The 27,809-nt window shown below is 45.7% G+C and overlaps 1 protein-coding gene, 1 long non-coding RNA gene and 2 pseudogenes across 4 annotated transcripts; 2 read left to right on the forward strand and 2 right to left on the reverse strand.

Moving 5' to 3' along the window:
- Positions 1–247: 247 nt before the first annotated feature.
- On the reverse strand, positions 248–7,805 carry LOC102142486 (HLA class I histocompatibility antigen, alpha chain G; annotated as a pseudogene). The gene is made up of 5 exons (XR_012434505.1): positions 7,238–7,805; positions 5,837–6,107; positions 5,607–5,723; positions 4,553–4,660; positions 248–729 (listed from the first exon to the last, which is right to left on the reverse strand). The product of XR_012434505.1 is annotated as an HLA class I histocompatibility antigen, alpha chain G (transcript).
- A 9,638-nt stretch (positions 7,806–17,443) lies between these two features.
- Positions 17,444–18,127, forward strand: LOC102141837 (nucleoside diphosphate kinase A pseudogene; annotated as a pseudogene). The gene has a single exon (XR_012434046.1). The product of XR_012434046.1 is annotated as a nucleoside diphosphate kinase A pseudogene (transcript).
- Positions 18,128–18,551: 424 nt separating this feature from the next.
- LOC102145054 (patr class I histocompatibility antigen, A-2 alpha chain-like) lies at positions 18,552–21,146 on the reverse strand. Its single transcript, XM_065544252.2, has 3 exons — positions 21,004–21,146; positions 20,273–20,514; positions 18,552–18,827 (listed from the first exon to the last, which is right to left on the reverse strand). The coding sequence occupies exons 1-3, from the start codon at positions 21,042–21,044 to the stop codon at positions 18,733–18,735; spliced, it is 378 nt and encodes a 125-aa protein (XP_065400324.1). The 5' UTR covers positions 21,045–21,146; the 3' UTR covers positions 18,552–18,732.
- A 493-nt stretch (positions 21,147–21,639) lies between these two features.
- LOC141410137 (uncharacterized) lies at positions 21,640–24,229 on the forward strand. The gene is made up of 2 exons (XR_012434052.1): positions 21,640–21,841; positions 23,666–24,229. It is a non-coding gene; the product is annotated as an uncharacterized lncRNA (long non-coding RNA).
- The last annotated feature ends 3,580 nt before the right edge of the window (positions 24,230–27,809 follow it).

The raw sequence follows: 27,809 nt of genomic DNA on the forward strand, positions 1-27,809 counted from the left end.
CCTCTATTTTATCTCATCCCAGACTAGTAACAGTCAAGCAAAAGATGAGCATTTATACCATGTCACTGGGTCTGCTACAAACAGTATGGTTATCAGCTGTTCATACAAGTTTCAGTAGCACGGCATCTAAATTAGGATGGTCTTTTAGGGTTTTGTGGGACAGGCACATTAAAACTGGTGAATGTATAGATACTCTTCCTAGGAGCATGTGCCGATAGAACAACAGAACAAAATACTATCAAGGGAATAAGTTGAACTATGTCATTTATTATACACTTAACCAAACCCAGGTTCCTGCAATGTACTAGATAAAGCTCTAGGCTCAGATCATGATTCTAGGAATTGAAATTTGTCATTGTTTTTCCATCCCTCACCCCTCTACCTCCAGCACCCGAACTCTCTAAGTTGAAGAGTCTTATTAGAAAGCAGGGACTACCTCCTTCTACAAAAGAGAAAAATTCACTTTCTCCAACATTATTGCACCTAAACACTGCAAGAGGCTATGGCTGCATAATTTAGATGACCACACGTGGGCTTCTAACCGGGACGAGATGGCACAGGGAGGCTGGGACAGTGAAGACTAATTTTGGTAAAGATGGTAAAGCAGTTCTCAGGAGCAGCGGTGAGAGCAGTCCTCGCCACAGGGCCCGGTGTCCACCATCAGGGTATCAGAGGTATAAGTAGTAGCATCTGTGCCCAGGAGCAGGGGCAGTGGTTTCTACGAGAGATCTGAATTAGGGTGGCTGTGGATTATGTTCCTGGCTGTGTAGCCTCAAACCTGGTTTTGTGCCTAATGTGGTTTGGCTGTGTCCCCACCCAAATCTCAATTTGAATGGTATCTCCCAGAATTCCCATGTGTTGTGGGAGGTAATTGAATCATTGGGGGCGGTCTTTCCCATGCTATTCTCATGATAGTGAGTAAGTCTCATGAGATCCAATGGGTTCATCAGGGGCTTCCACTTTTGCTTCTTCCTCATTTTCTCTTGCCACTACCATGTAAGAAGTGCCTTTTGGCTGGGCACAGTGGCTCATGCCTATAATCCCAGCGCTTTGGGAGGCCGAGGTGGGCGGATCACGAGGTCAGGAGATCGAGACCATCCTGGCTAACACGGTGAAACCCCGTCTCTACTAAAAATACAAAAAATTAGCCGGGCGTGGTGGCAGGTGCCTGTAGTCCCAGCTACTAGGAGGCTGAGGCAGGAGAATGGCGTGAACCTGAGAGGTGGAGCTCGCAGTGAGCCGAGATCATGCCACTGCACTCCAGCCTGGGCCAACAGAGTGAGACTCCATGTAAAAAAAAAAAAAAAAGAAAAAAGAAAAAAAGGAAGTGCCTTTCACCTACTGCCATGATTTTGAGGCCTCCTCAGCCATATGTAACTATAAGTCCAATTAAACCTCTTTTTTTTTCCCAATCTCGGGTATGTCTTTATCAGCAGTGTGAAAACGGACTAATTCAGTGCCCTTCCCCCAAATAAAATGAATACTAATACCAATGTGTACACTCCTTTATGTTTAAATTAGAGAAATTTGCAAGCAATTGTTTGCTCTAAGGAATGAATGTGAAATCATTCTGGGGAGTAGTTTCAGAGAGCAGCATTCAGCTATTTTTTTATCATGCTGAGCTGTGAGCCACTTCCTAAATCTTCTATCTGGCCATACTCCATGGTAGGGAAAATGACATTTATTTCTCAGCATCCTGTCTTATAATTAAAGAAACACATCCTCCTTAAAAATAAAAAATAAAAAACAAAAAACAGAAGAAAGCAATACTTAAATGTGGATCTGAGACCCCTCCCCATCCTGGGCATTCTCCAACTATTGATCTCAGTGATATCAAATGTGGCTGAGCACCAGGTTTGCTGTGGGCTTGTTACAGAACACTCAGGCCTCTCCACAAATCCCCTGTGTCAGAATGTTGGGCACGGAGTCCAGGAATTGCTTTTTAACAAGCCCCACAGGCAAGGCTGATGCACAGCCTAGGAATCCTGGTCTGTGTTCTTGCCACCAAAAGTGGGATCTGAAGACCAGCAGCATCAGCGCCAACAGCAACATTTTATAAGTAGGAAATCTCATACTCGATTCCAGATCAGCTGAGACTTAAGGTGATGTCCAGGTGATTCCTCTGTACAGGAAAGTCTGGAACTCCCTGGTCTATGTACCTTCTAGACGTGGGGTCAGGACTGTGCGGTCTGATCTAGGTGTGTTGTCTGATCAGATCCTTTAGCAACGGAGGCTTAGTGTTCAGTCCTTGTTCCTGTTCTCTTCTATAGCCAATCACTCCTTTGGAGATGTCATCCAGACTCAAGGCTTTAAATAACTTTTGTATGACATCATCTCCCAAGTCTGTTTCTCCTAAATGTCTCTAGATTCATCTGTCCAACTGCCAACTCGACTACCTCACTGGTATTTCTCAGCGGCATCTCAGATCCCACATCTCCCACAGTGACCGCCTGCGATGTCCCCTCCTCTCATATGCTCCTGCTAGTCTTCTCATTCTCGGCTGATGGCAACTCTTTTTAGTCACACAGGCTGACATTTTTGGTATCCTTTGCTCTTCTTTCTCATACCCCAGATTTAGTCCATTAGAAAATGCTGTATAAAGTGATTGGAAATAGTGAGAATCCAATCACTTCCCAATATTTCCACTGCTCACACTCAGTTAAGTAACCAAAATCTCCAGCCTGAAATACTGCACTCATTTCCTCCAGTCTCCCCACCTGCCTTGCTCATCTCTGGCCTTTGGATTCTGTTCTCAGCACAGCAGCTAGAGGGATCCTTTTAAAAAAGAAGTTGTGGCATGTCTTTATTCTGCTTAAAACTATCTCATTCAAAGTCAAAATCCTTCCCACATACTCCAGCCCTAAACCCACATGATCTGACCAAACCCCTGACCTTATCTCAGTGACCTTATCTCAGCCATACCCAGTCACTTGTTCTTCCCAGAACACACAGACATGATCCTGTCCTGGTACACTGGCACCGAAGGTTCCTACTCCCTAGAAAAAACTTCCTCCAGATACCCTCATGACGAATACCTTTATGTCCTTCAAATATTTCATCAAAGGTCACCTTCCCAACGAGGCCCACGCTGACCACCCCGGCACAATAGCTACCTTCTCTGTCCCACAACCCACACTCTGATCACCTGTTCCACATCACTTACCACCTTCTACTTTCCTCATTTACTCTGCATGTATTAGAGTGTATGTACTGTCTGCCTCTTCCCACTGCAACACATGCCCCACAAGGCTAGAGATTTTTCCGATTTTACTTCAGTGACTTTCGCCAGATGCAAAAACATTCTGTCACATGTCTGGCAGACAACAAAGGCTGGCTGAATGAATGACTGCTGTAGAGCACCTCGCTATTCTAAAGGCAATATCTTTATTAAATAGCCTCAGGCCAAATGCTGTTTCACGGCAGCTACAGCACAAGGCCCTCTCACGCTGACATCGAGGTCGCCTATGCTTTTCTCAGCAGTGCTGCTTGTGTGTCCTCCCTCCCTCCCTGCATCCCTCCTCCCACACCAATCCCTCTGCACACTGCAGCATGCAATTATATTTCCCTCTTAGGAAAGAACAATCTTAAGACTATGAATCCCAATTTCCAAAGAAATATAAATCTAAGTTAGACTGCTCTATAAATCCACGAGTTTGCATTAGAGCCAGTGCTAGGATTACTACACTCAGGAAAGGGAGAGTGGGTAGGAGAGCTGAGCAGAAGAGGAGTTCCTCTAGAAAGTTACCTAAGATGAGCACTTGTGGCATTACTCCCGTCTGCTAATTTCAGAATCTAGTTCTTTTAAAAAGGTTGGGGGAAAAGATAGAAAATACAATCCAAGAAAGAGCCCTGGAAATAGGGTAAAAGCTGCATGGGCTTGAAAATTCATCTCTTAATACCACAGACTTCTGTATGCAGTGGCTGCCTTCCACCTTGTGGGGACAATGACAGGAAAAATGACTCCTGCTGCTGTCAGAGATGAGGGACACCCAGGGGAGAAAGAGATCAGAACTCAGACACCAGAACAGGAATAGGCATAGTCCTCCACGGAAACAAAGAAACCAAAAATAATGATACAAAATATTAGGGCCATACCATAGCCTGACCCAGCCACACAAAGCCCTCGCTGCCCACAGTCCTGGAGACAGGACAAGGCCCAGGCAACATCTGTGTCCTTGTGATCACAGGTTCTGGTGAAATAAGGTTCTACTGGAGTCACACAAACAAAGGAGCAGTAAAGATGACCAACCCAACGAATGACCACATCAAATTCCATGATGTACTGAGCACCAACTGAGCATAGGCTGTCCACACTCAGCTCCTCACAACCCTCTCTCCTGTCTCCATCTACAACAGGCCCATCATAGCAAAAATGGATTCTGGAAGGCTGTCAGGTTTTAAGAGCCTTGTTCTCCTTTCATTAAACCATCAACCCAACCTCATGGCAAGAATTTGAAAAATTCATATCTAGGTTCTTATTTTGAATAGAGAAATAAGTTGCAGCTCAATGAAACTTAAAGTTAAGACTTGAATAGAAATGTCCCAGCCTCACCTCTGCTGAAACAAGAAACTTGACTGAGGAAGAGAGCACAGGTCAGTGTGGGGTGGTGGTTCTGGTGGCAGTGGTGGACCAGTCGCCCATTGCCTCACATGATGATAACTGGAACACAGAAACGTAGATATATTCACATGTCAGGTGCAGATAGAGAAGTCAGGAGCTCTTGACATTACAATGGTGTGTGTCAGAGGAAGGACTTGAAGAAATTTTGTATCTCAGTCCCACTGAAGGCAGTTGTCTCAAGCTACAGAAGAAAATAATCATAAACAAATCCAGGGCAGTCACTGTACCTGGTGACACTCTGAACAGCCTACCACATGCTTGAGATGTCCAAATCTAGAGAACCCCTCAACAGAGTCATGTCCCCTCTGCCTCACCCCGACCCACTTCAGGCCCCCCAGCGTCTCATCTTTATAAGTCTCATGAGACGCATCAGAGTCCTGGGCACAGTTGCTGCCTGGGGTAGAACAAAAATAGGAACTGGTCAGAGCCCACAGGAGATGTGGCTAAAGGAGGAATCTTGTCTACACTGTCCCAGTGATCTCAGGGAGCAGCCCTCTAATCTCCTATACTAACAGGCAGCCTGAGCATAGCTCCCTCTTGTTGCATCTGTGAGAAAAACACAACCTGTGAGAGGTCAGGGAGGACACAGGGCATAAGGTCCTTAAGGAAACAGCAAATCTTGGACCCCAGGAAAATTTCCAGAACTGTGACTGCAGACCCAGGGCAGGATCAGAAAACATGAGGAAAGCAGGTGTGGGGACTAGACCAACTGTCCTCCTGAGGTCTGTCCTCAGTAGGGATTGTCCCCTGTGACCTGTGACTGCTGGGAGGTCCCCATCACCACAATCATCAAGGTGATAAATTTGTCCTTTGTTTTCACATGTGCTTCACAAAAGAGCAAGTGTTGGCAGGCAGGGCTCCAGGCTGGGTTGGCCTGTGTGTGGATGGTGTTTCCAAGTGATGAAGCAAGTCATAATTCTACCTGTGGCTTGAAACCCACAGTGGAACAAGAAAACTCAGACCCCACCCCTCACTCCTTCCCTACCTGAGCTTTTCTTCCTCCACATTACAGCAGCGACCACAGCTCCGGTGACCACAGCTCCAAGGAGAACCAGGCCAGCAATGATGCCCACGATGGGGATGGTGGGCTGGGAAGACAGCTCTGGGAAAGGAGAGGAAGGTGAGGGGTTCTGACCCCCAGGCCTCAGCCCTGACCCTGCTGAAGGTCTCCTGCTTTCCCTGAGAAGAGATAACTTATACCCCTCCTTACCCTACCTCAGAGTGAGGGGCTCTGGCAGCCCCTCATGTTGCACATAGCACGTGTATCTCTGCTCCTTTCCAGAAGGCACCACTACAGCCACCCACTTCTGGAAGGTTCCATACCCTGCAGGCCTGGTCTCCACAAACTCCATGTCCTGGGTCTGGTCCTCCCCATCCCGCTGCCAGGTCAGTGTGATCTCCGCAAGGTAGAAGCCTAGGGATCAACACCTCAGGGTGGCCTTGTGGTCAGAGACGGGGTGCTGGGTTACGTGTGCCTTTGGGGGATCTGAGGGGAAGAGTCAGAAAATTCAGGCACTTTGCATTCCTCATGGGACACTCCAGCAGCACACATGTGACCATCCTGAGAATGGACAGGACACCTGGGGTGGGGAAGGGAGCACAGAACCCAGATACCAGCCTGAACACAGGAATCTGGGATAATCTCCTATTCCTTGGAAAGTTCGAGTCTCTGATGGGGACGCAGGGACTTCTGGTCCTGACCTGAGTAGAGGCCGAGGGACTCAGAAGAGCTGGAATCGGAGCCACAGACACACTAAGTGTGTGAGAGAGAACAAGGCCTGAGAGGAAAAGTCCTGGTGCCCAAGGCTGCTGTAGGAGTCAAAGGCGACCACGGATCAGTATTCCAGGGACTGTCTTCCCCTCCATTTCCTCAGGAACTTCATCCCTTAATTGTCCCGGAGAGCAGGGTGGGCTCTCAGAGTCACTCTCTGGTGCAGGATCTGGAAACCCATGATTCTTCCCATTCAGGACCAGAGGGAGGGCGATTTTCTAGCGTTGGTCCCATTTTCCGATCCTCCTGGTGGCACGCCAGCCTGGGAGATATACAGGAGATGAGGGAGGCGCCCTGTGGCCCCTGGTACCCGCGTGCTGCAGCGTCTCCTTCCTGCTCTCCAGGTGTCTGCGGAGCCACTCCATGCACTCGCCCTCGCCCTCGGGTAGGCCCCAGCCTGCTCTGAGTATTTGTCCGCCTCCCACTTGCATGGGGAGATGTGAGCCGCTGTGTTCGCGGCGGTCCAGGAGCGCAGGTCCTCGTTCAGGGCGATGTAATCCTTGCCATCGCAAGCGAACTGTTCATACCCGCGGAGGAGGCGCCCGTCGGGCCCCACGTAGCAGCCATGCATCCTCTGAATGGTGTGAGAAACATGGCCCCGCCCCCGCGGTCAGCCCTGAACACCGAGCCCCGCTCCCGCCCCGACCAACCCGCAAGGATTTTGGCCTAAACTGGAAATTAAACCGGGTAAAGGCGCTCGAGTTTCTTCCCTGGTCGAGGGTCTGGCCAGGTCCAGATCCACCCATCTCTGGGTGGATCTCGGACCCAGAGACTCTGGGGGATCTGGGCCGTCCGTGGGGGATGGGGAGGGATCGTGACCTGCGCCCCTGGCTGGGGCCACTCACCGGCCTCGCTCTGGTAGTAGTAGCCGAGCAGGGTCCGCAGGTTCTCTCGGGAAATCTGTGCGTGGCCCTTGGCGTTCCGTGTCTCCCGGTCCCAATACTCCAGCCCCTCCTGCTCCACCCACGGCTCCATCCTCGGACTCACCGCGTCGCTGTCGAACCGCACGAACTGCGTGTCTTCCACGTAGCCCACGGAGATGAAGCGGGGCTCCCCACGGCCAGGCCGGGACACGGCGGTGCTCAAATACCTCATGAAGTGGGAGCCCGGGCGCGAGGAGGGGCTGAGACCCACCCAACCCTTCTCCCGGCGCGGCTTCCCGGTCCTGAGCCCCCGCCGGGAGGGCCCCACGCTCCTCCCTGCAGAGGCCCTTTCCCTCCAGTCCCTGCACTCACCGGCCCAGGTCTCGGTCAGGGCCAGGGCCCCCGAGAGCAGCAGGAAGGTGGTTCGGGCGCCGTGACCTGCATCCTCCGCGCCTGGGGAGTATCTGAGTCCCGGTGGGTGCGCGGGTACACTAGTGCCGGGATCGCGGCGACACTGATTGGCTTCTCTAAAAACCCGGAACCCAATGGGAGAAGTGGGATCACATCACAAGTATCCAGGAAAAAGGTTGGGAGAACAGAAACTCAGGGGAGTGGACAATCCCCAACCCTGTGCCTCCCCAGTGCAGTCATCGCCCTCGGGGTCTGAGACCCAGAGAGCCACGCCTGAGACCTGGGACTTTGTCCTGATCCCTCTTTTCCTACACCAGCCTCTTTGTCATACTGTCTGCCTGAGTCCTGGTCAAGGATCTGTCTGTGGAAACCGGGGAGAGAACCCCCAGGCTGGGCCCAGCCCGTTCCCATTCACTCATCCTGAAATCCTCATCCCTGAACTGGACTTCCCACTCCTTACCTCTCCCGTTGGGTTACCCTAGAAGAAAACTCACCCCAGGGAACTTTGATGCCAGAGAGTGCGCTCGCCCTGGGAATGGCGGTGTAGAGAAAAGGGTTTTCTCTTTAAACCTGGTGAAGTTGTGGCTGAAGGCACAAGATAGAGATTCTCATAGTGACCAGGTTTGTTTGTTTATTAATACAGTGGTTAGCACAATCTAACCCCTGAATGATCAGGATTCTAATCTGTAAAAGACCTAATTTTGCTTGCTTCATATATAAGTGTATCCAAACAGCACTGCAATTCGAGTCACAAAGCTTCTAAGTTTACTTTCCCAGACTGTGGATCCATGACTCTGGGTTGTTGCATTTAAAATTATCTTCATTCCATAGCCCGAGTTTCCCTGTGTGAGTCCAGAACATCTCAATACAAAGCAGCAGGATTTGTTACTGCATATTGCAACAAGGAGCCTCAAAATTGCACTGAAGTCAAAATGCCTGTCATCAATGCTTAAGCACTGCTTGTTTTTATGAATTATGCACATCTAAGCAGTGTGCATATTTTATTTGCATACTTGGTATATTTTTACTCTTATGTTTTTAATCATGAGGAGGTCATTAGTTTTTGGCAGTCCCACAAAATGTATTAAATACCGAATGCAAAGAACCCCCTGCTAGGATCTTCCACTGCTTTAGAATTCTTTCCCTTTGCTCCTTTTCTTCACCTCCTGCTTCTCCAGCCATTCTCTCTGCCCCTCTCATTCCTCACACCCTCCTCTCCTCTTAGTCCCTGCCACCCTGTCACTCCTGAATTGTGGCACTAACACTGTCCCTCACTTCCTGCCCATGTCTGTTCTCCCCACAGTGCTCAGCGGTCCTGCTAATGTGACTCAGGTCATGTCATTTCTTCACTTAAAATGGCTGGGTTTTGGTCTACCACTTTGCTATATGTTTTCAATTTGTCTCATTTTTTTGGTTTCTATTCCTCCTTTCCTACTTTCTTATGTGTTAAGTAAACGTTTGTTAGTTTATGGTTTTAATTCTCCTAGTGGCTTTTAGCTATATTTCTTTACACTAATTTTTTATTGTTTAAGAATTGAAACCCAATTCCTTGACTTTTCACAGTGAAGTTCACATAATATTAAGCAGCTGCATCCAGCAAAATAAAGGACACTTGTAATAGTGTAGTTTCATTTAACCTACCATTGTTACTATTGTTGTATATATTACATCAATATACTTTATAAACTCAATAATACAGTAATACTTTAAGCATTCACATTAAGTCATTAAGAAAATGAGTGTGTATGTGATCTGTGTATGTGCATAATTTCTGTTGTTAATTGTTCCTTTCTATATACCTAGGTCACCATCTAGTATCATTTCCCTTCAGCCTGAAGAACTTCCTTCAAAATTATATGTAGTACAAGACCCCTAGGAAATGAATTTTTTGATTTTTGATGATGTAAAAGTGTCTTCATTTTTGCCTTCTTCCCCACTTTTTTTTTTTTCCTTATTGGGGCATTTATGTATAATAAAACTCACCAGTTTTAGCTGCAATGTTTTATGAATATTGGTAATTATTTATAGTCATGTAACTACCACGTTGCCCAGATAGAGAACAGTTTCTTTTCCCTAAAAACTTTGCTCATGCCCCTTTCTAGTTAATCCTTGCCTCCTACCCTCACCTGCTTCCCTTCGGTCAACCACTGCTCTGCTTTCTGTTACTGTAATAATGAAATTTCTAGAATTTCATGGACGTGCAATCATATGTTATGTAGTCCTTTGTTTAGTCTCTCCCTTGGCATAACAGTATTTGAGATCTTTCCATGTAGTTAAGAGTAATAATATTTCATTCATTTTTGTTGCTGAGTAGCTGCTGAGTATTGTTGGAATTCCAGTTTATTCATTGGTTTGTCTATTCTCCAGCTGATAAACATGTGGGTTATTTCCAGTTAGGGTCTGTTATTAATGAAGCCACTATCAATAACTGACTACAAGTCTTTGCATGGCCTTACACTTTCATTTCCTTTGGATAAATAAATATTTGTGGAATTGTTGGGTGATACAATAAATGGATGGGTAGCTGTTTTAAGAAATTGCCATATTATTTTACAAATTGACTGCAACTTTATTTTTGCGTTCCTACCAACAATATAAGAGATTTTTATTTTTTCCATATTCTTACCAGTATTTAGAATTATGTCTTTTTAACTTTACTTATTCTAGGTGATGTGTGATGGTTTCTCACAGTGGTTTTAACTTGCACTTCTTTGATGATTAGTATCGTTGCTAACTTGTCATGTTTGTCTAAGAGATTTATTACGTAGCTTTTGTGAACAATTTTGTAAATTTAATTATTAATTCCAGAGAGTTTTTCAGAATTCCTTGTTTTCTACATATGTAATTAAGCTGAGAAAGATTCCTTCCTTTCCTATTTTTTTTCTTTTAAAAATTCTTTGTAGTTAGTAAAGACAGGGGTCCACTATGTTGCTCAAGCTAGTCTCTTAACTCCTGAAGTGATCCTCCCACCTTGGCCTCCCAAAGTGCTGGGATTACAGGCATGAGGCACCACACCTGGTCCTTTTATTGGTCTTTTATTTCATTTTCTTGCCATATTGCACTGGCTAGGATGCTTGTAAGGTGCTTTAAACAAAAATGAGGAGAGCCACATCTTTGCTTTGTTGCTGATCTTAGGAAGTAAGCATCTGGCCTTTCATAATTGAATATGAGGGTAGCTGTAAACTTTTCGTGGATGTTCTTAACCACACTGAAGATATTGCTTTCGATTTTTAGTTTGCTGAGATATTTTGTCATGAAAGTCTTGATTTTGTAAGTGCTTTTTCTGCATCAACTATAATTATGCAACATTTGTTGTTAGGTGAATTGTATTGTTTAATTTTCAGATGTTAAACCAACCTTACTTTCCCATGAAGAAAACCAATGTGGCATGGCATATTATTCAATTTATGTATATCTTAATTGGATAACATTTTGTATAGAATTGTGAGTCTGTATTCAAGAGGAATATTTGTTCTTGATTCTTTTTCTCGTGATGTTCTTGTCTGGGATTTTTATATGGATAACGCTGGTGATATGGTTTGGCTCTATGTCCCCAGACAAATCTTATCTTGAATTGTACTCCCATAATTCCCACGTGTTGTGGGAGGGACCCAGTGGGAGATAATCTGAATCATGGGGTCGGTTTCCCCCATACTGTTCTCGTGGTGAATAAGTCTCATGAGATCTGATGGTTTTATCAGGGGTTTCTGCTTTTGCATCTTCCTCATTTTCTCTTGTTACCGCCACGTAAGAAGTGCCTTTCACCTCCCGCCATGATTCTGAGGCCTCCCCAACCATGTGGAATTCTAAGTACAATTAAACCTCTTTTTCTTCTCAGTCTTGGGTATTTATCAGCAGCGTGAAAACGGACTAATACAGTAAATTAGTACCAGTAGAGTGGGGCGCTACTGAAAAGATACCCGAAAATGTGGAATCGACTTTGGAACTGGGTATTAGGCAGAGGTTGGAACAGTTTGGAGGGCTCAGAACAAGACAGGAAAATGTGGGAAAGTTTGAAACCTCCTAGAGACTTGTTGAATGGCTTTGACAAAAATGCTGATAGTGATATGAACAATAAGGTCCAGGCTGAGGTGGTCTCAGATGGAGATCAGGAACTTGTTGGGAGCTGGAGCAAAGGTGACTCTTGTTACATTTTAGCAAAGAGACTGGTGGCATTTTGCCCTTGCCCTAGAGATTTGTGGAACTTTGAACTTGAGAAAGATGATTTAGGGTATCTGGTGGATAAAATTTCTAAGCAGCAAAGCATTTAAAAGGTGACTTGGGTGCTGTTAAAAGCATTCCATTTTAAAAGGGAAACAGCATAAAAGTTCAGAAAATTTGCAGCCTGACGATGCAGTAGAAAAAAAAACCCATTTTTTGAGAAGAAACTCAAGCTGGCTGCAGAAATTTGCGTTAAGTAACAATGAGCCAAACGTTGATTCCCCAAGACAATGGGGAAAATGTCTCCAGGGCATGCCATAGGTCTTCATGGTAGCCCCTCCCATCACAGATCCAGAAGCACAGGAGGAAAAAATGGTTTCATAGTCCAGGCCCAGAGTCCCCATGCTGTGTGTTGCTTAGGGACTCAGTGCCCTGCGTCCCAGATGCTCCCACTGTTGCTAAAAGCGGCCAAGGTACAGCTTGGCCTACGGCTTCAGAGGGTGCAAGCTTTAAGCCTTGACAGCTTCCACTTGGTTTTGAGCCTGCAGATGCACAGCAGTCAAGAATGGAGGTTTGGGAACTTCCATCTCGATTTCAGAAGATGTATGGAAATGCTAGGATGCCTAGGCAAAACTTTGCTGCAGGGCAGGGCCTTCATGGAGAACCTCTGCTAGGGCAGTGTGGGGCTGGATCTCCCACACAGAGTTTTACTGCCTAGTGGAGCTGTGAGAAGAGGGCCATGATGCTCCAAACCCCAGAATGGTAGATCCACCAACAGCTTGCACTGTGCACCTGGAAAAGTCACACTCAACGCCAGACTGTAAAAGCACCTGGGAGGGAGTATATACCCTGCAAAGCCACAGGGGCAGAGCTGCTCAAGATATGGGGACCTACCTCTTGCATCAGCATGACCTGGATGAGACATGGAGTCAAAGGAGATCATCTTGGAGCTTTAGAATTTGACTGCCCCACTGGATTTAGGACTTGCATCGGCCCTGTAACTCCTTTGTTTTGGCCACTTCCTTCATTTGGCATACCTGTATTTACCCAATACCTGTACCCCCCCTTTATCTAGGAAGTAACTAGCTTGCTTTTGATTTTACAGGCTCATAAGCAGAAGAGACTTGCCTTGTCTCAGATGAGACTTTGGATGGTGGACTTTTGGGTTAATGCTGAAATGAGGAAAGACTTTGGGGGATTGTTGGGAAGACATGATTGGTTTTGAAATGTAAGGACATGAGATTTGGAGGGATCAGGGGCAGAATGATATGATTGGGCTCTGTGTCCCCACCCAAATCTCATCTTGAATTGTACTCCCATAATTCTTACTTGTTGTAGGAGGGACCCAGTGGGAGATAATTTGAATCATGGGGGCTGTTTCCCCTATACTGTTCTTGTGGTATTGAATAAGGTTCACAAGATCTGATGGTTTGTTTTGTTTTAGATGGAGTCTTGCTCTTTCCCCCAGGCTGGAGTACAATGGCGTGGTCTCAGCTCACTGCGACATCCACCTCCCGGATTCACGTGATTCTTGTTCCTCAGCCTCATGAGTAGCTGGGATTACAGGTGCCCTCCACCAAGTCCAGCTAATTCTTTTGTATTTTTAGTAGAGACACAGTTTCACCATCTTGGTCAGGCTGGTCTCAAACTCCTGACCTCAGGTGATCCACCCACCTCGGCCTCCCAAAGTGCTGGCACTACAGGCGTGAGCCGCCTTGCCCGGCTGATCTGATGGTTTTATCAAGGTTTCTGCTTTTGTATCTTCCTCATTTTCTCTTGCCACTCTGTAAAAAATGCCTTTCACCTCCTGCCACGATTCTGAGGCCTCCCCAGCCATGTAGAATTGTAAGTCCAATTAAACTTTTTTCTTCCCAGTCTCCAGTGTCTTTATCAGCAGCATGAAAACGGACTAATACAGCTCACTATAAATTCAAAATTGTTGCCTCCTTTAATTTCTAAAAGGTATGTGTAAAATTGATGTTATTTCTAAATTATTTGATACAATTCATCAGTGAAGCCTTCTGGACCTGGAGTTCCCATATGAGGATTTTGATTACAAATTCAATTTCTACAATCAATATATGACTGGCCACATTTTTTCTCTCTTCTCAGGTCAGTTTTCATAAGTTTTCTCTCTCAAGGAAATCGTTCATTTCATTTGCTTGTCAAACTTACTGACATGAGATTATCAGTATTTTTGAGATCTACAGAATGTGCACTGATGTTCATTTTTTCTTGACACTGTTAATGTGCATCTTTTTGTCTTGACCAGTCTAGCTAGAAATTTATACAGTGTACTGATTTTTCCCCATAGAACCAATATTTGAGTTCACTAAAATTCTATCTTTCTGCTTCATTTTTTCTATTATTATTTTCTTCCTTCTGCATGCTTTGGTTTAATTTGTTCTTCGTTTCTTATAGCAGAAACTAATTTGCTAATTTGAGACCTACCTTCTTTCTTAATATAGTCATTTAAGGATATCGATTTTTTTCTCTAGTACTACCTTCAGCTGCATCTCATACATTTGATATGTTGTGTTTCATTATCCTTCAGAATACAGAAGACTTTCTAATTTCTCTAGTGATTTCCTCTTTGAATAAACTGTCATTCAGAATTTTTTTGTTTATTTCCAACACTTGGTATATTCATGATCATCTGTCTTAGTCAATCTGGGCAGTTATAACAGAATACCATGGTCTATGTGGCTTGCAAACAACAGAAATCTATTTCTCACAGTTCTGGAGGCTGGGAAGTCAAAGATCAAGGCCTAGGAAGAGTCAGTGTATGGTAAGGGCTGCTTCCTGATTCATGGATGTTTTCTTCTCTTGGTGTCCTCACATAGTGGAAGGGGCAAGGAGCTCTCTGGGGTCCCTTTTACAAGGGCATTCATCTCATTGAGGGTTTTTGCCTTCATTGCATGATCACTTCCTAATGGCTCTACCTCCAAACACCATCACATTAGAGATTAGGTTTACAATTCTGAGTTTAAGGATGACAAAAGCATTCAGTCCCACAGGATCATCTTATTGTTAGAGATTTCTAATGTATTTCCATTACGGCCAGAAAATATATTCTGTATGATTTGAATGTTTTCAAATTTATTGTTTTATGGCCTGAAATACTGTTTCTCCTGGTAAATATATCATTCATACTTGAGATAATATGTATTTTTCATTGAAGTGCATACGTATATAAAGAAATTAAGTCTGGATTCTTGTTAATGCTTTTCAATTTTCTATGTCTTTGCTAAATTTCTCTTAGTTATATTTATAGCTCAAAGAAAGCTTTAAAATCTATAATCATGTTTGTAGAATTCTCCACTTCTCTAATTTTGTTAATTTTTCTTCATGAACTCTGAAGACTTGCTATTGGAGCCATTTCTGGTTGCATGTCTTTCTGTTGAATTTATCCTTTCGTTTATGAAGTGCCTTTTTTTCTCTCTGGTAATATATATTATTTGAAAGTCTTTTACTGGTAGTAAAATAACCATTTCAATCCCCCATGCTTACTGTTTGTATGGCACTGCTTTTTCCATCAATTTTTATTTATCTGTGTCTTCATATTGAAATTGCATGTTTAACATGCAGATGTGTGTTCATTGCAGCAGTAGTCACAATACCAAAGACATAGAATCAACCTAAATGCCCATCAATGGTAGACTGGCTAAAGAAAATCTGGCACATACGTACTGTGGAACACTATGCTGCCACAAAAAAAATGAGATCATGTACTTTGCAGGAACATGGATGGAGCTAGAGGGCATTATCCTTTGCTAACTAATACAGGAATAGAAAACCGATTGCCACATGTTCTCAGTTATGAGTGGGAGCTAAATGATGAGAACATATGGACACATAGAGGAGAACAACACACACTGAGGCCTACTTGAAGGTAGAGGGTGGAAGGAGGGAGAGGATCAAGAAAAATAATGAATGGGTGCTAGGCTTAATACCTGGGTGGGTACTAATGGGTACAGAAACTACATGACAAACTCCCAAAAAACCTGCACATGTACCCTGAACTAAAAATAAACATTAAATTAAAAAAGAAAGTAAGTTCATGTCTTGAAAAGAGCATATGATTGGGTTTTTTCTTTAATTCAGTCACAGAATCTCTGCCCTTAATTGGAGTGTTGATTTATACAGGTTTTTGTCATTATTGATATGATAGGTTTTAGGTCTACCATGTTATTTTCTCAGTTCTCATTTCTCTGTTTCTCTCGTCCTGACCAATGATTTCTCATCAGAAACCAGAGAAACAAAGTAGAATAACATCTTTAAAGTGCTGGAAGAAAAAAAAGGTCAACTAAGAATTCTATATCCAGTACAGATGTCCTTCAAGATAAAGGCAAAATAAGGAGATATTTCAGGTAGAAGAAAATTAAGAGAATCTGTCACCAGCAGATCTGTACAATAAAAATTGGTAAAGACAATTTTTCAGGCTAAAAACAAATGATACCAAGTGGAAAATGAAATTATCAGAAAAGATTAAGATGTCAGAAATAGTAGATATTAAATGCAAAAGGTTATCTTGCTCCCCCCTCCCCTGATTTAATCTTACTTTATATATATAGAACTGTTTAAAGGTAAAGTAAGAAGCCTTTCTTATGGGGCTTATAATTTATGTAAATGTATTACATATATTTTTAGCATAAAAGATGGACATCATATAGAAGATAAATGGTTGCAAGATTTCTATATTTATGTGAACTAGTACATTATCAACTGAAAGTGGGCTGTGAAATGTTAAGAATGAGTTAAGTTCTGAAGGAAATCAAGACACAAAAAAATAATAGATCAACAAATTCAGGAGATGGTTTTTTGAAAAAATTAATAGAATGGATAGGCTGCTAGCTAGACTAATAAGGAAGAGAGGTGATCCCAATAAGCACAATTAGAAATGACAAAAGAGATGTTACCACTGACTCTGCAAAAATAAAAATAACCATCAGAAGCTACTATGAACACCTGTATGTACACAAGCTAGAAAACCTAGGAGATAAATTCCTGGAAACATACACCCTCCCAAGACTGAACCAGGAAGAAATTGATTCCTTGCAAGGACCAATAATGAGCTCCAAAACTGAATCTGTAATACATAGCCTACCAACCAAAAACAGTCCTGAACCTGATGGATTCACAGCTGAATTCTACCAGATGGACAAAGAAGAGCTGGTACCATTCCTACTGAAACTATTCCAAAAAATACAAGAGGAGGAGCTCCCCAACTCATTCTATGAGGCCAGCATCATCCTGATACCAAAACCTGGCAGAGACAAAACAAAAAAACAAAACTTCAGGTCACTATGTTTGATTAACATTGATGCAATAATCCTCAACAAAGTACTTGCAAACCAAATCCAGCAGCCCATCAAAAAGCTAATCCACCATGATCAAGTAGGCTTCATATCCAGGATGCAAGATTGACTCAACACATGCAAATCAATTAAGTGTGATTCATCACATACATAGAACTAAAGACAAAAATCACATGATTATCTTAATAGATCCAGAAAAGCCTTTTGATAAAATTCAACATTCCTTCATGTTAAAAACACTCAATAGCAAGTGCTGTGAACCACGTGGGTCCCTGGAGCGTTTTGGGTCCTGGCAGCTGCAGCGGGAGTTCAAACCTAAGCAGCTGGAAGGGACCATGGCCAACTGTGAGCGTACCTTCATTGCGATCAAACCAGATAGGGTCCAGCGGGGTCTTGTCGGAGAGATTATCAAGCATTTTGAGCAGAAAGGATTCCGCCTTGTTGGTCTGAAATTCATGCAAGCTTCTGAAGACCTTCTCAAGGAACACTACATTGACCTGAAGGACCGTCCATTCTTTGTTGGCCTGGTGAAATACATGCACTCAGGGCCCGTGGTTGCCATGGTCTGGGAGGGGCTGAATGTGGTGAAGACAGGCCGAGTCATGCTCGGGGAGACCAACTCTGCAGACTCCAAGCCTGGGACCATCCATGGAGACTTCTGCATACAAGTTGGCAGGAACATTATACATGGCAGTGATTCCGTGGAGAGTGCAGAGAACGAGATCAGCTTGTGGTTTCACCCTGAGGAACTGGTAGACTACACGAGCTGTGTTCAGAACTGGATCTATGAATGACAGGAGGGCAGGCCACAATGCTTTTCACATCCATTTCCCCTCCTTCCCATGGGCAGAGGACCAGGCTGCAAGCAATCTAGTTATTTAAAGGAACTTTGTCATACTTTGGAAGGAAGCTCTTGGAGCTGTGAGTACTCCCTGTACAGTGTTACCATCCCCTACCATCTGATTAAAATGCTTCCTCCCAATGTTTAAAAAAATAAAATAAAATAAACTAGGTATTAAAGGAGCATACCTCAAAATAATAAGAGCCATCTATGACAAACCAACAGCCAACATCATACTAAATGAGGGAAGCATTCCCCTTGAAACCTAGCACAAGACAAAGCTGCCTTCTCTCATCACTCTTATTGAACAGAGTACTGGAAGTCCTGGCCAGAGGAATAAGGCAAGAGAAAGAAATAAAGGGCATCTAAATAGGAAGAAGGGATGTCAGACTAACCGTTTGTAGTTGACTATCAACAAATATTCCCTCAAGGCTCACAGGCTCTTGTATCAGCTCATGGTGAAAGCTGCCTACTAGTCTTTAATCGATTAAAATGTATAATATGTTTCACTTGTGTGTTAGTCTGTTTTCACACTGCTGGTAAAGACATACTGGAGACCCGGCAATTTACAAAAGAGGTTTAACGGAGTTAACAGTTCCACATGGCTGGGGAGGCCTCACGATCATGGTGGAAGGCAAGGAGGAGCAAGTCACATCTTGCGTGGATGGCAGCAGGCAAGGAGAGCGAGCTCGTGCAGGAAAACTCCATTTTTAAAAAACCATCAGGTCTCAGTTGGGCGCGGTGGCTCACGTCTGTAATTCCAGCACTTTTGGAGGCTGAGGCAGGGGGATCACGAGGTCAAGAGATCGAGACCATCTTGGCCAACACGGTGAAACCCCATCTGTACTAAAAATACAAAAATTAGCTGGGCGTGGTGGTATGTGCCTGTAGTCCCAGCTACTCGGGAGGCTGAGGCAGGAGAATCGCTTGAACCCAGGAGGCGGAGGTTGCAGTAAGCCAAGACTGCGCCACGGCATTCCAGCCTGGCGACAGAGCGAGAGTCCCTCTCAGAAAAAACAAAACAAAACAAACAGAAAAACCCCATCAGATCTCATGAGACTCATTCACTATCAGTTTGATCCTCCCCGTCCCACACCCAGGTCAGTGTGATCCCCACAGGGTAGAAGCCCAGGGCCCAGCACCTCAGGGTGGCCTCATGGTCAGATGGGGCGGCTGATCACGTGTGCCTTTGAGGGGTCTGAGAGGAAAAGTCAGAAAATTCAGACACTTTGCACTCCGCGCCCATGTGATCATCCTGAGAATGTACAGGACACCTGGGGTCGGGGAGAGAGCGCAAAACCCAGACACCAGCCTGGGATTTATCACAGGAATAATTATTACAGGAATCTGGGATAATGTTCCTATTCCTTGGAAAGGTCTAGAATCTGGATAATGCAGCCTACGTTGAGAGGCTCCAGGTCTCTGAGGACTTAAGCTTCTGACCCAGGTAGAAGCCAAGAGACGCAGAAAGGCTGCAATCAGACCTCCAAAGACACTGACTGTGAGGCAGAGAAGAAGGTCTGAGAGAAAATCGCCCTGTGGTACCCAAAACTGCTGCAGGGGACAAAGGGAGTCACTGATTAGTATTCTAGGGATTGTCTTCCCCTCCATTCCCTCAAGAGACTTCATCACTTAATTGTCCCTCAGAGTCACATCTCAGGATATGAAACCCAGAGGGAGAGCGATATTCTACCATTGATCCCATTTTCCTCCCCTCCTCGTGGGAGGCCAGCCAGATCTACAAATCAGGGAGACGCCTCATCGCCCCTGGCACCCGCACGCTACAGGGTCTCCTTCCCGTACCCCAGGTATCTGTGTAGGGACTACACACAGACGCCCTCCAGGTAGGCCCTGGATTGCTCTGCCTCTTCAACCTACTCCTACTTGGGCTCGGTGATCTGAGCCGTCCTAGTCCAGGAGCACAGGTGCTCGTTCAGGGCGGGGTAATCCTTGTAGTCTTAGGCATGCTGCTCATACCCGCGGAGGAAGCGGTCCTTGGAACCTACTACTCAGCCAAACATCTTCTGGAAGGTGTGAGACCCTGGCCGCTCCCCCACGCTCAGCCCCGCTCACCAAGCCCCGCCCCCACCCGACGCACCTGCGGGGATTTTCGCTTAAACTGAAAATGAAACCCGGTAAACGCGCCTGGGGCTCTCCCAAGTCGACGCTCCAGACAGGTCCCGCAGCCTCGGGGTGGATCTCGGACCTGGAGACTCACGGCGACCCGGGCCGTCCGTAGGGGACGGGGAGGAGTCGTGACCTGCGTCCCGGACTGGGGTCACTCACCGGCTTCGCTCTCATAGTAGCGAAGCAGGGTCTGCAAGTTCCCTTGGAAAGTCTCTGCGTGGGTCTTGGCGCTTCGTATCTCCCGGTCCCAATACTCTGGCCCCTCCTGCTCCACCCACGGCGCTCGCGGCTCCATCCTCGGATTCGCGGCGTCACTGTCGAACCGCATGAACTGCGTGGCCTCTACGTAGCCCACGGCGATGAAGCAGGGCTCCCCGCGGCCGGGCCGGGACACGGTGGTGCTAAAATAGAGAGGTGACAACGTGCTAGCAATCCTCACTCCCAGCGCCTCCTCGGCCTCGGCGTCCACTCTGGTGGCGCTTGAGGAGCCCTTTAGCCCGCCACGGCACCGTGGGAGCCCCTCTCGTCTGGCTGAGGCCAGAGCCGCCTCCCTCTGCTTGCGGGGAGGTGTGCAGGGAGAGGCGCGGGCGGAAGCCGGGGCTGCGAGCAGCGCTCGCGGGCCAGCGTAAGTTCCGGCAGCCGCAGGCGCGGGCTCGGCGGGCCCCGCACACTGAGCGGCGGGCGCCGCCCGCCCAGGGTAGTGAGGGGCTTAGCACCCGGGCCAGCACCTGTGGAGGTTCCGCCGGGTCTCCCAGCAGTGCTGGCCCGCCGGCGCTGCACTCAAATTCTCGCCAGGTTTAGCTGCCTCCCCGCGGGGCAGAGCTCGGGACCTGCAACCCGCCGTGTGTGAGCTCCTCACAGCGGTGGGCTCCCGCGCGGCCTGAGCCTACCCGACGGGAGCTGCCCCCTGCTCAGTGGCGCCCAGTCCCATCGACAGCCCGAGAGCTGAGAAGTGCAGGCTCGGCTCCGGACTGGCTGGCAGCTACGCCTGCAGCCCCAGTGCAGGATTCACTTGGTGAACCCACTTGGGCTCTTGAGCCGAATGGGGACTTGGAGAACTTTTATATCTAGCCAGAGGATTGTATGTGCACCAATCAGCACTCTGTTTCTAGCTCAGAGTTTGTAAATACACCAATCAGCATTCTGTGTCTAGCTCAGGGTTTGTGAATACACCAATTGGTACTCTGTATCTAGCTAACCTAGTGGAGACTTGGAGGACTAGCACTTTGTGACTGTGTCTATCGCAAGGATTGTAAATGCACCAATCAGCACTCTGTGTCTAGCTCAGGGTTTGTAAATACACCAATTGGTACTCTGTATCTGGCTAACTCTGTAGCTAGCTAACTAGCACTGCGTGACTCTTTCTAGCTCAAGGATTGTAAACGCACCAATCAGCACTCTGTCAAAATGGACCAATCAGCTCTCTGTAAAAAGGACCAATCAGCTCTCTGTAAAATAGACCAATCAGCAGGATGTGGGTGGGGTCAGATAAGGGAATAAAAGCAGGCTGCCTGGGCAGACTAGCTGTAGGTTTTTTGGGTCCGTTTCCATGATGGGGGGGGGAGATAATGCTTGGTGTTTTGCTGTGTTATTGTGTCCGCTTCATGAGCTGTACCAAGGCGAAGGTTTGCAGTCTTACTACTGAAAGGAATGAGACCACGAACCTGCCGAGACGAATGAACAAGTCCAGACGCGCTGCTTTTGAAAGCTGTAGCATTCACCATGAAGGTTTATAGCTTCACTTCTTTTGAGGTGGAGTCTTATTTTGTTTCACGCTGGAGTGCAGTGGCATAGATGCTGGCTCAATGCAACCTCTGCCTCATTTTTGAGTAAGTGGGGCTATAGGCGCCCACCACCCTGACCGGCTGATTTTTTGTATATTTGGCAGAGAAGGGGGGTTTTCACTGTGTTAGCCAGGATGTGCGGCTTCACTCTGGACAGCATAGGCCACAAACCAATCAGAATAGAAAAAGCTTCAGATCAGTCTGAACGTCTGAAGAAACAAACTGCAGCTACACCAATTTTTAGGGATTGCTAACACCGCGAGGGTGTACGGATTCATTCGTGACATCAGTGAAACCACAGCACACCAATTCCAAACAATCTCTCAAAAAGTGGGAGCCTGGCAATGAGGGACTGAGGCCCGCCCGACCCTCCTGGCGCGGCTCCGCGGGCTGGGCGGGTCTCTCGCTCCTAGTTACAAAAGCTGTTTCCTTCCTGATCCTGCACTCGCCCACGTAGGTCTCCGTCTCAGTCAGGGCCAGAGTTCCTGGGGGAAGCAGCAGCAGGAGGAGGGTTCGGGGCTTCACGAGCCCGTCGTCGGGATCTGCAGAGTCTCAGCCCCATACGTTGCGACAGGCGGAAGAAACTTCCGGGCATGGGGAATCTGTAAGGCCGGGTTTCCCTGATCTAGACACGGCTCTCAGGCAGGACGTGAGACCCTGAGAGCGGTGGTCCTGCCAGAGGACCTGGGATTTCGCCCTGACCCTTCTGCGTCGAGCGGTCCTTGTCACACCGTCTCCCTGTAGTCGTGGCCCAGGAGCTATGTCATTGGTTCTCAAAAGCTTTGGTTTTATGATCCCTATATGCTCTTAGGAATGAGTGAAGATGTCAAAGGTAGTTCTGTTTTCATCTGTTAATATTTACCATATTAGAATTTAAAACTTTAGTTAATTGATATAGAGTGTTAGTAACCCATTACATGTTAGAAATATTTTCATGAGAAATAACTACCAAAATAATACAGCGAGAAGAGTATTTTTTTTTTTGCATTTCACATGCTTACAAGTTTTTTTCCGGTCTCTCGTTAGACTAGTGGATTTTCATAGCTGTTTCTGCATGTAATCTGTTACTTTGATGGAAGTTTGTGAAAAAAATCCAGCCTTACCCAAACTTGTAGTAGGATTTTTTTTTTTTAAATAACATTAGCAAAGGAATAACCAAAGATAAGGTGAAAGATCCAGGAAGCCAGAACTGCCCCAGGTGTGTGGGCACCAGTCCACAGGTAGCAGGACTGAGGCCTGTGGGCCAGATGTCTTCACAACAGTGAGGTTGATGGAATCCCAGATGTGCTTGAATATAGTCAGGGAGACTGTTTTAGTCTGTGTAATGGTTTGGATCTGTGTCCCTGCCCAAACCTCATGTCAACTTGTATCATTGTTGGAGGTGGGGCCTGATGGGAGGTGATTTGGGGGCCGTTTCTCATGGTTTAGCACCATTCCATTGGTGCTGTTCTCTGTTTTTCTCACAAAATTTGGTTGTTTTAGAGTGTGTAGCACCTCCCCTGCCCCCTTGCTCTTTGCTTTGCCTTGCCTTCTCATGACTAAGTTTCCTGAGGCCTTGAGGCCTCTCCAGTAAGCCTAGCAAGTGCCAGAATCATGCTTTCCATAGACTCTGAACAACCGTAAGCCAAATAAACTTTTCTTTATAAATTACCCGGATTCAGGTATTTCTTTGTAGCAATGCAAGAACGAACTATATGGTCTGTTTATGCTGCTATAACAAAATGTCACAGACTGAGTCAGTTAAGAACAGAAATTTATTTTCTCACAGTTCTGGAGACTGGGAAGTCCAGGATCAAGGCACCAGCGTCTGTTGAAGCACTCTTGCTGTGTCTTCACATGGCAGAAGATGGAAGGGCAAGAGAGAGGACAAGAGAAGCCAAAAGGGGTGAACCTGCTCCCGCAATAATGGTATTAATTCACGAGGGCAAAACCTTGGTGACACAAACACCTTCCATTAGATCCCACCTCCCAACACCACTGCATTGGAGGCTGATATAGTTTGGGTGTTGCCCCCCTCTAAATCTCATGTTGAATTTTAATCCCCAATGTTGAAGGTGGGTCATGGTAGGTGGTGTTTGGGTCATGGAGCAGGATCCCTCATAGATTGGTGCTGTCTTTGTCATAGTGCATTCTCCTGAGATCTGGTTGTTTAAAAATCTGTGGCACCTCCCTCCCCACTTCCTCCTGCTTTCACCAAGTGACATGCCTGCTTCTGCTTCTTCCATAATAAGTGAAAGCTTCCTGAGGCCTCCCCAGAAGCCAAGCAGCTACCAGTACCATGCTTGTACAGCCTGCAAAACCATGAACCAAGTAAACCACTGTTCTTTATAAATTACCTAGTCTGTTACTTCCTTACAGCAATACGAGAATGGACTGATACAGGGATCCAATTTACAACACATGAGCTTTGCAGGACACATTCAAACCATAGCAGAGGCTGCTGGGGAAAGTTTGGGAGAGATCTTGTAATGAGTAAGGCAGAAACTAAGCACATGAAGGAACAAGACATTTATTAACCTCAGGCAAATTAAGTAAATTTGACAGAGGGAAAGTAATCACAGCTGCTAGCCTAGTTGTGAATACCATTTACGTGGTCATAATAATGTAAACACTGAACACTGAGCTAACCAAAATAAGAAAATAACTACATTGGGAGGACAAGGGAATGTGGAACGGAGCTATCCCCTATGGATGATTGATAAAAAATAAACAATGGGCCGGGTGTGGTGGCTCATGTCTGTAATCCCAGCACTTTGGGAGGCCAAGGCCAGCAGATCACGAGGTCAGGAGATTGAGACCAACCAGGCTAACAAGGTGAAAACGCGTCTCTACTAAACATACAAAAATAATTAGCTGGGCATGGTGGTGGGTGCCTGTAGTCCCAGCTACTCAGGAGGCTGAGGCAAGAAGGCGTGAACCTGGGAGGCGGAGCTTGCAGTAAGCCGAGGTTGCACCACTGCACTCCAGCCTGGGCAACAGAGCAAGACTCCATCGCAGAAATAAACAACAGGCTGGGCATTGTGGCTTACACCTGTAATCCCAGCACTTTGGGAGGCCGAGGTGAGTGGATCATGAGGTCAAGAGATCGAGACCATCCTGGCCAACATGGTGAAACCCCATCTGTACTAAAGAAAATACAAAAATTTGCTGGGCGTGGTGGTGCACGCCCATAGTCCCAGCTACTAGAGAGCCTTAGGCAGGAGAATTTCTTGATACCGGGAGGTGGAGGTTGTAGTGAGCCAACATCAGGTCACTGCACTCCAGCCTAGCAATAAGCGAGACTCCGTCTCAAAAAAAAATTGAAAACAAAAAACAGGCGCCGCCGGGCGCGGTGGCTCAAGCCTGTAATCCCAGCACTTTGGGAGGCTGAGACGGGCGGATCACGACGTCAGGAAATCGAGACTATCCTGGCTAACATGGTGAAACCCCGTCTCTACTAAAAAAACAAAACAAAACAAAACAAAAAAAACTAGCGGGGGGAGGTGGCTGGCGCCTGTAGTCCCAGCTACTCGCGAGGCTGAGGCAGGAGAATGGCGTAAACCCGGGAGGCGGAGCTTTCAGTGAGCTGAGATCCGGCCACTGCACTCCAGCCTGGGCGACAGAGCCAGACTCCGTCTCAAAAAAAAAAAAAAAAAAAAAGGCGCACTATAAGCACGCTATTTAGAGGAACAGAAGTCACAATAAAAGAATTAGGCAAAAAAGTCAAGCAGGTTGCCTCTGGGGTTCAGGAAATGGCATGCATGAACACCGGAGATGTGTTTCTTCATAACAAGCCTTGTAGATATTTAAAAAAATTTCAAATACTGTCTATATATCCATCTGATGTTTACAAAGACAGGAGAGGATTGACTCACTAATTTTTCTATAAAGAGTGTCAGGAAGATGGGGTAGTAGAGGGAGATAGGGGATCAGGCAGTGGATTTTTATGGTAAGATTTTATTTTAGTTGTTTTAATGGGAAATGTTACAGCATGTTTGTATGCAGGAATGAATGAATCAATAAAGTAGAAATTGATACAGAAGAGGGAGGGCCTGGCCATCCATCATCACTGGTGCTGGTGGGAAGGCTGAGGAGACAGGTGCAATGTGAGGATAGTAGTGGGATGATAATGCAGTTCTCACCTGAGTTCTTTTTTCCTAAGTCAAAGAGAAATTCATCACCTCAAGGTGGGAGTGCAGAAAGAGTGGAGAAGAAAGTAGGAAATACCCTTCTCAGGAGATGTCAGAGTAAAGTGATCCAGGAAATGGCATGTGGAGAGTGCAGGGCTTTGGGGGGTGGACACTGAGGTCTGTGCTCATCAACTGGGGGGGAGGGGCAGAGGGACAGGGGAACAGAGAGTGGTGGGGAGAGAGATCTAGCACTCATGCAGCAGTTGGAGAATATAAACAGACTTGGAGGAAATGCAACCCAAATATAAGTGTAAGGGTTAGGGGTTATTTTTAATTTGTCATTTATTCTTTCCAGAATTTTATAATGCTTCTACAGTGAATATACATTATGTCATATATTATACACTTACATTACACTATATCAGAAAAACTATAAAGTTTTTAAAGGGAAGGCACATGGGTACAAAGTGAGGTGTTCAGAGAAAAGAGCTGGAAGTGCGGGGCCCCTATGTCTCAGCTCTGGGCAATGAACTTGAGCCTTTTCTCCCTTCCTCAGGCCACTGCTGTCTATGAGGCCAAGCAGTATCTTTCCTTTCCTTGTGGGGTGTGGTCATTTATTACCATCTTGTCAGCAATTTGATGCTTTTAAGAAGATGCTTTTTGAATTTTGTTATACATGGCATTTTTAGCTTTTTTGGTGAAAGGATTTATTCATTTAACCACCTTTTCAAGAAATGGAAATTTTAAGGCAAAATAGTTCAGTGAGAACCATTTTGGTTCTAGAATAGAGGATCAATATCTGAGTCTTAACACATGCTCGGGACATGATCTGTCAAAGGTGGGACAAGTGTAAGGGATTTTTACGTAATTTATTTTTTAAAACATTAATGCACACACAAGAAAATTCAAAAGATATCCAAAAATATACAAAGATAAGTTATTCCCATTGCACCCCCACCACCTTTGCTTGTCCCTCAGGTCATCTACCCAGAAACCTTCACAGTTAGAAACTTCTCATTTCTTCTCCTAGAAAAATATACCTATGCATTAATGTGTGTTACTATGTCAGTAAAGGACACAGACTAGGAGAAAATATTTTCAAACTACATATCTGATAAAAGACTTATATTTGGAATATAGAAAGAACCCTCAAAACTGAACAATAAGAAAACATTTACCCAATTTAAAAATGGGCAAACGTCCAAAAGATGCCTCTCCAAAGATCTACAGATGGCAAGTGAGGAGATGCTCAATGTCATTTGTCATTAGGGAAATGCAAATGAAAACAACAATGATATACCATTTGACATCTACTAGAATAACTAAAACCCAAAAATCTAGTAGTACCAAGTGCTACGAGGATGCCAAATGACAGGAACCCTCATCCACTGCTGGCAGAAATGGAAATGGCACAGCCACTCTAGAAAGTATGAGCATTTTCTTTTTTTTTTTTTTTTGAGACAGAGTCTGGCTCTGTCACCCAGACTGGAGTGCAGTGGCAGGATCTCGGCTTACTGCAAGTTCTGCCTCTCGGTTTCACGCCATTCTCCTGCCTCAGCCTCCCGAGTAGCTGGGACTATAGGTGCCGCCACCATTCTCAGCTAATTTTTTTGTATTTTTAGTAGAGACGGGGTTTCACCGTGTTAGCCAGGATGATCTCAATCTCCTGACCTCATGATCCACCCACCTCGGCCTCCCAAAGTGCTGGGATTACAGGCGTGAGCCACCACACCTGGCCAATATGAGCAGTTTCTTATAACGCTAAACATAAGACTTGCCATACAACACCGTGATCACACTCCT

The sequence above is a fragment of the Macaca fascicularis genome, chromosome 4 (genome assembly GCF_037993035.2).
Source record: "Macaca fascicularis isolate 582-1 chromosome 4, T2T-MFA8v1.1".
Lineage (NCBI taxonomy): Eukaryota > Metazoa > Chordata > Mammalia > Primates > Cercopithecidae > Macaca > Macaca fascicularis.

What these genes read in the sequence shown, in the direction of transcription:
- LOC102145054 (XM_065544252.2), bottom strand. Translation starts at nt 21,044, where the DNA reads ATGGGACTGGGCGCCACTGAGCAGGGGGCAGCTCCCGTCGG. An exon ending in CAGGGGGCAGCTCCCGTCGG is followed by an intron (nt 20,515 to 21,003) that starts GTAGGCTCAGGC and finishes TCTCTATTTTAG; the next exon opens with CACCACCGTGTCCCGGCCCG. An exon ending in CTACTATGAGAGCGAAGCCG is followed by an intron (nt 18,828 to 20,272) that starts GTGAGTGACCCC and finishes TTTTTAGTACAG; the next exon opens with ATGGGGTTTCACCGTGTTGG.